The sequence below is a fragment of the Engraulis encrasicolus genome, chromosome 2 (assembly GCF_034702125.1).
Source record: "Engraulis encrasicolus isolate BLACKSEA-1 chromosome 2, IST_EnEncr_1.0, whole genome shotgun sequence".
Classification (NCBI taxonomy): domain Eukaryota; kingdom Metazoa; phylum Chordata; class Actinopteri; order Clupeiformes; family Engraulidae; genus Engraulis; species Engraulis encrasicolus.
The window spans coordinates 46,361,807-46,369,891 of NC_085858.1; the positions used below are offsets into that span (position 1 = coordinate 46,361,807).

The 8,085-nt window shown below is 39.9% G+C and overlaps 1 protein-coding gene across 1 annotated transcript; it reads left to right on the plus strand.

Moving 5' to 3' along the window:
* Nucleotides 1-3,621: 3,621 nt before the first annotated feature.
* Nucleotides 3,622-7,429, plus strand: LOC134463009 (perforin-1-like). Its single transcript, XM_063216267.1, has 5 exons — nucleotides 3,622-3,634; nucleotides 4,513-5,093; nucleotides 5,227-5,365; nucleotides 5,896-6,119; nucleotides 6,371-7,429. The coding sequence occupies exons 2-5, from the start codon at nucleotides 4,561-4,563 to the stop codon at nucleotides 7,251-7,253; spliced, it is 1,779 nt and encodes a 592-aa protein (XP_063072337.1). The 5' UTR covers nucleotides 3,622-3,634; nucleotides 4,513-4,560; the 3' UTR covers nucleotides 7,254-7,429.
* Nucleotides 7,430-8,085: the final 656 nt, after the last annotated feature.

An 8,085-nucleotide genomic window follows, 5' to 3' on the forward strand; every position in this document is an offset into this window, starting at 1 on the left:
AGCAGACACGACAGTCACAGACATACGTCTATCGTTTACAAAAGTAACACACTTTCCCAAGCTTGTCGCGCAGCTTTCCACTCGAATCAAGGCAAATCACCCACCCATCAGTCCTGAGTGCGCAGTGCGCAAATAGGCTAACTGAACTCACGAAACAGTCCGGGAAGATGGGCACAGACGTTGAGCCACTCAAAAACAAGCGCACACACAACTGTTGCTGCTGCACACTATTCCAGTTAGCAGAAATAGCGTCACACAGTAACCAGCCTGGAAAGTGAAACAAACGTCGAAACGGCATTTATCGACCATGAGTCCACCCATCAGAACACTGCTTCCCAGAACAAGACGTGGCATAAATTGGCTCTGCCAGGGATAGCCTATCCTTGACCCAAATGCAACCCATTTTTTTACTTATTTCTTGAATATATATATCGGCAACAACAAAGTTAATCTGCTATGAGTACAGATGAGACTGTGAATTATCCGTTGTCAAAAAGACAACTAGCTCTACACGCAGCCAGTCAAACGCGCTAAACTTTGAGGATGAAACGCATGGTAGGCTATCCTAGTTAGCTGCCATAGTCGTCCCATTGGGGCTATGAATAATGCTAGTAAGAGTCACAATGCTTAAAAGGCAAACCCTTCATGAAAAGGACATCATACGCAGTCGAAGTAAACTATTCATTTTTTTTTTCTAAATATCTGCCACGGCAGGTGCAATGATATGGAAACGTCACTGCACTTTATACATTGTATTACAATTATTTTCTTTTCTGCCATCAGCAACAATTTTGGCTATTTATTTTTTTCCTCTCGCGTTGCGCTGCCACAGAATTGTTGACCGCTCGTGTACTTTTTTTTGGAACACGGAAGAACAGGGGATGACCCAAAACTAGGCTACTGATGAGTGAATGTTGTATCACATACATCCGTAGGCCTACACCAAACACACCTCTCGTCCCCTTCTCATGACCAGGAGTGCTCTCGATTTGAGTTCAGTTGGAAAGTAAAAATTGTAAATTAATTGATATAAATTATAGCCTACGGACGGAAATCCGTCCAAACGAAAATCCAGTTGACGGAATTCCGTCGTAGCGACGGAAAACTTTAATCCCTGCTGACTATGTTAAATCTCCCATGAGCAGTGAACTTACCAAGATGTTTGTGTCTCGCCATGCTGTACCCATACCAAAGCACATGTTCCCCAAAGCGGGAATGCAGATGGGCAGGCAGGCATTCAATTACACTTTCAACAGCCAACAGGCTGGTAAAGCTGAAGCTGATTATTTGTAACTGTCCTTGAAAATATTTCAGTCTTTTTACAGGACAGGACTGGGCTTAACTTAAACTCCATTGTGTTTCCGAAAAAATAGTATGAATCTTAATTTCAAGTTATGTGTGTGATACCAGAAGACATTAAAATGACACAAAAAAAGCAAAAAATATAAGATAAATAAAGCTTAAGAAACAAATCTTTTTTTATTCCCTTCATGCTGTAAATGTAATAATTCATATAAAGCATTTGGAAGCAAGCAATAATCTGAACTTCTTTTGTATCTTGTATCTTGTTTCTCACCAGTATTTTTGGTAACATGGTCATGGATTTAAACTTGTACATTGAAATTGCCTGGTGGCAGATCGAAGCCCAGGGGACTTGTCATCATACACAAGCCTGTTTGTCTCTTGTTCACTCTTGTACATTTTAATATAAAACCTGAATACACACCTCTCTCTCTCACACACTCACACACACACACGATTGATCGATCAATGGGATATACTATAGATAGATAGATAGATAGATAGATAGATAGATAGATAGATAGATAGATAGATAGATAGATAGATAGATAGATAGATAGATAGATAGATAGATATGTACTACGTAATAAGGATGGGCTCATCCTTGAATGGTCCGGTGATGTAGTAGAGAGGCCACTAGAGGGCAGTCAAGGTCAGTCTGGGACAGTACACAGTCCGCTGTGTATTCAGCGCTGGCCTGCTGCTGGGACTCTGATGTCATGTCTGGTCTGCCCAGGCCTAGTTCCAGTCGGTCATTTTCTCTGCATCTTGTCCACTGTACCTTAACATTAGCAGTGTTAGTTGAACACTAATTGAAAGAAAGCTGAAGTTGAAATTAACCCTTGACTATTATTTAACTAATAAACTATTTTCTATATGTTAAGAGATGTAGAGTTGAAATTACAGTGGTCATCTGCAGAATTTTACTCTCAATATTGATTCCACTGTCAGAATAATTTGACTCTCCACAGTGTTTTAAATATTCAGTCTGGATTTAAATACAAAAAGTATACTCTGTATTTATTGACACCCCAATTTGTACTGTGTTCTCTTTGGCTCTTCTCTCGTGCTGTCTCATTGCCTGTTTGTGGTTCCTAACCATCTTGTTCAACAGTCAAACCCAAACCAGGCTAATGTTTCCTCTGACTAATACTGTTAATCACCTTGCTCCTCATTAGTCCACCACAGCGTACGGTTTGTGCTTCGCATTGAGAATGTGCAGGGCCGGATTAAGACGGCCTGGGGCCTGTAGGCTGATTGCTGTGGGAGCCCCCGGAGAACACATTTTGCGACAGATTTACATAGTGTCATAACTACGTGCTAGGAATTAAGGCTAGCATGTCTACCAACTCTATTCAACATGACAGATGGATTGTTTGATATTATATATTGTCATAATTCTGCAATTTTTCACTTCTGACCAATCAAGGGGCCCCTGGCAGGTGGGTGCCCCTAGGCTGCAGCTATATCTAGCCTATGCATTAATCCGAGCCGGAGAATTTGCCTGCACAGTAAATTCAGCAGTTGTTAAGTCGACCTCCCCGAATTCCGTGGAATTGACACAGATCTTTGGGACATGAAATCTGTGTCAGGGAATATAGAGAAAGCAATTCTAGGGGCATGGAATTTTTTGCAAAATCCGTGAAACTCACACAAATTTTGTGTGCCAACGGTCTGTGTCGGGACTCTGTGTCCATCCCAACGAATTCTGAGAGATCATGTTATATTTATATTATTAGAGAGAAGGGCCAACTGGTAGTATTGCATACCCCCAAAACTACAAAGTCTGTTATGTACGTATAGTGTAGGCCAGGGATGTCAAACTCAGGCCCGGGGGCCAAATTTGGCCCGTGGAGCCATTTTATTTGGCCAGCGAGATCATTTCAAATGTGCATTACAGTTGGCCCACATACAACAGTAGTATTAAGATTTGAACATGAAAATGCGTATATCACAAGAATATGAGTGGGCCCAGGCCATTGAAACAACTCACAGAATATGTGCAGGCACATTTGAACTATGATGGGAATCTATTTAAACATGAGAAATTTCAGTCCATTTTTGTAAAAAATATATATTGAGTTTGGCCCGCGACTTCGCTCCAGATTTAGATTTTGGCCCTCGGCCAATATGAGTTTGACACCCCTGGTGTAGGCGTATGCTGTCTTCAAGAAGCGAGAGAATGTGCAGCAAAGCTTCTTCAACAAATGTCCATATAGGAACCTTAAATTATTCCTCCCACTCCTTTTCATTTCTGGTTCTGTTTTTGCATATCATATATCATGCCATTACATCTTCATAGCTGCTGACCTCTGCACAGCAACTTGGTGAGGTATGTCATTGCTTTATATGCCATGAATTCTGTCTCTTCCCATTTTGAATTGTCAGCAGTCAAAAGTTCAATAGGCTCAATACAATAGAAGAGAAATGTTGTTAAGTTGCGCTTTGGATTGGCAAGCTGCTGTTCACAAATTTGGCTTTATTTATTACCTCCAATGTTCACCACGTTTTGATTATGTAATTATTAGGTTGTTATGCCATATACTGTACATTGTCAGTATTGCAGTACTGTGGCATAAAGCATTTAAGGTGATTTGTGGGTATGATCTGCCTTGGAGGGGGTCTGAGCACTCCAAGTGCTGTCCTTTAATATAATAATAATAATAATAATAACAATAACAATAATAATAATAATAATAATAATAATAATAATAATAATAATTATAATAATAATAATACATCTTTCTCATTATTATTGTCATTGTTGTTGTTATTTTGTTGACTATTATTATTATTATTATTATTATTATTATTATTATTATTATTATTATTATTATTATGTCAGTCGTCATCTTTGATTCTTTTTTCACCAAGTTCTTGTGTTGATGATGGTACAGTAGAGTCTGAACACTACCCAAGGTTTTCTCCAGCACATCCCAAAGATTCACAATGAGGTTCAGGTCTCCAATTCATGTGTAAAATTGATGTCTCATGCTCTTTTTTGTGGCAACTGATTTTTTTGACAGTCTGTGTATTGTATTATATTCTTCTTCTTCCTATTCCTCCTCCTCTTTCTTCTTCTTAAAAACACATTTTTAAAACGCTCCTGTTTAAAAAATTTTTTTTTTTTTTTAATTATATCAAACTCCTTTCAACTGTAATCAACATTGCTAAGAAGTTACTGAGGAACTGCCAATTCTGTTGTTTCAGAAACCTTCTTGGTATTGGAAAGCGGGTGGTCAGTTCATCAGGGCAGCCATGTTGCTGCCAGCTGCCTCCATCCTGGCAGGGCTCCTGCTGCTCCTGCCTCAACCCACCACTCAGCTTTGCAAATCTGCTAGAGAGGACGTCTGCAGACAAGCAAAACCAGCCCCGGGGTCCTCTTTAGCTGGGGAGGGTTTTGACATAACCACAATGCAACGCAAGGGAGCTTTTGTTATTGACATGAACACCTGGGAAACACCAAACAAAACCTGCACCATTTGCGATAATCCCTATCAAAACGGAAAAATGCAAAAAATTCCAACGTCTGTCAGTAGCTTTAGGTCCCTACATAAGTGCAGCATGTCAATAAAGAGTCAGTTGCTAGAGTCTGCCATGTCTGTGGCTGATCATGCCAGCAAGAGTGTAGAGAACGACTGGAAGGTTGGATTAGGCTTAAGTAAGGCAGGGTATGGGGGCACTGTAGCCCTTTCAGGAAGCAATTCAAAGTTAGCTAAAACTGCAATTGAAAAGAGCAAAGGTGACCGTTTCAACTTTGTGAGCCACTCAGTACAATGTGGATTTTACAGGTATATTCTTGCTGATATGTTAATTTAATTACATTTTACTGATCACAATGATATGTAGTAATACTTATATGATGATATAATCAACAGGTTGATATAAAGTTGTTTATTATGTGCGTTCTGTCCCCCATTGCAGCTACATGATCTCCAACAATGCCAAGCTCGATCCAGACTTCCAACAAGCCTTTGGAAAGCTCCCTCATATCTACAGCCCCAGTAGCAAAGCTGAATTTGATGGTTTCTTCGACACATATGGCACTCACTACATCAAAAAGGTAGAATATATTATGTAGCCTATGTAATTATTATGCTCCCAAATATCTGGAATAGTATTGCTTGCAAAACATGTCTTACAGTTCTTCAATTATTTATTGAATTAATCACTCATCACTCGTCAAATTGAATTTGCCCCCCTGTCTCCTCACATTGTGTGTCAGCTGTCAGACAGCTGTCATTTCCCTCAGGATTAATAGAAGTACTCTACTCTACTACTCTACTCTATGTGTTTTATCTGTCTCATAGGCCAAATGTATGCCATTGGGACTACAGTAGCCTACATGTTCTGTTTTAGTGTAATGTCTGATATAGTTCTTAAATCCACTTATATTCAAGTTTTGGCATCTATCTTTTTTTTTAACCTTTAATTTATAAAAAAAAATACCATTCAGTAAATGACTTATTTCACTGTCCCTGTGTTATCGGATGGTAATGTATGCAGTCACGTACTACAGGTATATGCAGTCAGTGATATAAAACTGGTTGTCCATTCAAGCAGCCTTGCCATCCAATGTCTCCTGTTTCACAGGTGCAGACTGGAGGCAAAGTGGAGTCCATGACGAGCGTCAGGGAGTGCCAGGCATCCATGATGGGTCTGAGCTCTGATGAGGTCAAGATGTGTCTTGGGGCTGAAGCTGCTGCGAAAATCCCGTACAAGGTTGACGTTGACCTTAGCGCACAAATAAACTTCTGTAATTCAAAGAAGAATGATGTGACAGGACGCAAAAGTTTCTCCAATGTTTTCTCTGACAGGTGAGTCAGGCTAGCTAACGCAGGAGTTGTCAAACTTTTCTAGGCCTTGTCTTGTGTCTGCCTGTTCAACACAAGACATTTGTCAATGTGTGCATTCTGACTGATTATCACCAAACAGTTATAATGAAATTGAATTCAAGCTTTTTTGGCACCCTAGTTCAGTATACAAACCTTTCAAAAATCACTGTTCTGTGCACATATCTCTGCGTGTTATATTAACTTTTAGCACTTTTCTCTGTATTTTGGTGAAGGGTTACAGAAATAAGTGGGGGGAGGACCACAGAAGGCGAGCTCCTTTTCTCTGCAGATCGCGATGCATCGGCCTATAACAAATGGCTTCAATCCCTGCCATCTAACCCTGATGTCATCACCTACACCCTGAAGTCTCTTCATGAGCTGATACTTGACAAAAAGAAGAAAACAGAAATGATGCACGCCATTCAATACTACATTCTGAGCAGGGGAATGAAGCAACAGTGCTCTGACCAGTGCAAGGTTGGAAGACGAACCAATTCAAAGTCCTGCGTTTGCCACTGTCACAACCACAAGAGTTTAGGGAGAAATTGCTGTCCAATGCGCCCTGGTTATGCAGATGTTGTTTTAACCATCATACGCGGGAAAGGACTGTATGGTGACGTGAGCTCTGGCACTGACGGGTATGTCAAAGTCTTTGACGAGAACAAACAACTGCTCGGCAAGACACGCACAATTCAAGGAGATGACAATCCCTACTGGAACAGGGAGTTTGATTTCAGTGACATGCTGTTGTCTGAAAGAAGCAAAATTGAGATGGAGGTATGGGATGAAGACAACAAGTACGATGACCTTCTCGGGACATGCATTGTGAATCTTAGGTCAGGTTATCTAGGGGAAAAGGTCTGTTCCCTTGATTACGGGCAGATTTACTATAGCCTGAAAGTGACCTGTGGTCCACATCTGAGTGGTCCAACCTGTTCTGACTACGCTGCTTCTCCCATGAGCAGTCAACTTGACAAGATGTTTGTGTCTCGCCATGCTGTACCCATACCAAAGCACATGTTCCCCAAAGCGGGAATGCAGATGGGCAGGCAGGCATTCAATTACACTTTCAACAGCCAACAGGCTGGTAAAGCTGAAAAGGCTGATTATTTGTAACTGTCCTTGAAAATGTTCATATCTTTTTAAATGACAGGACTGGGCTTAACTTTGATGCCATTGTGTTTCTGGAAAATCGTATGAATCTTCATTTCAAGTTATATGTGTGATACCAAAAAGCAAAATGACACAAAAAAGCACAAAAAAAGACAAGCATTTTATTCATTTCATGCTGTAAACGTATTAATACAAATAAAGCAATGATCTGAAATTATTTTGTATCTTGTTTCTTACCACTACTTTTTGGTAACATGGTCATGGATATCGCATAACCTTGTAAATTGAAATTACCTGGTGGCAGATCAAAGCCCAGGGGACTTATCATCATACACAAGCCTCTTTATCTCTTGCTCAAAGGAAGTCATTTTAATATAAAACCTACATGCATGTATCTTATAATGTTAATGTGGAAACCAAAACCTATTTGAACACTTTGAACATTAAGTATTATATAATATATTCGATTATTAAACACAAGAATTTGACTATTATATACTACACCTGCAGTGAGACGTAATAAAATAAATCTTTAATCTTATTAAATGTTGAAGAAATGATGATGAATTTGCTCCTTCAAAAGAAGAAAAATGAATCAAATGAGCCTTTGCACACCTCTCAGAATATCAGAAGATAAGATTTGGCCAATGACCAGGGTCTAACTTAGGGAAGAAATATCTCCCATCCTCATGCTATTCACACACGATGAGATACACCTTCAACATTTTTCAGGCTGTCAAAGGTCACCAGTGAGCCACTAGGTGACAAACAGACTCAAAATTATACAGGGCTGATGTATTCCTTTCACTCACCTTACACAAACCTGCTGCCCTCC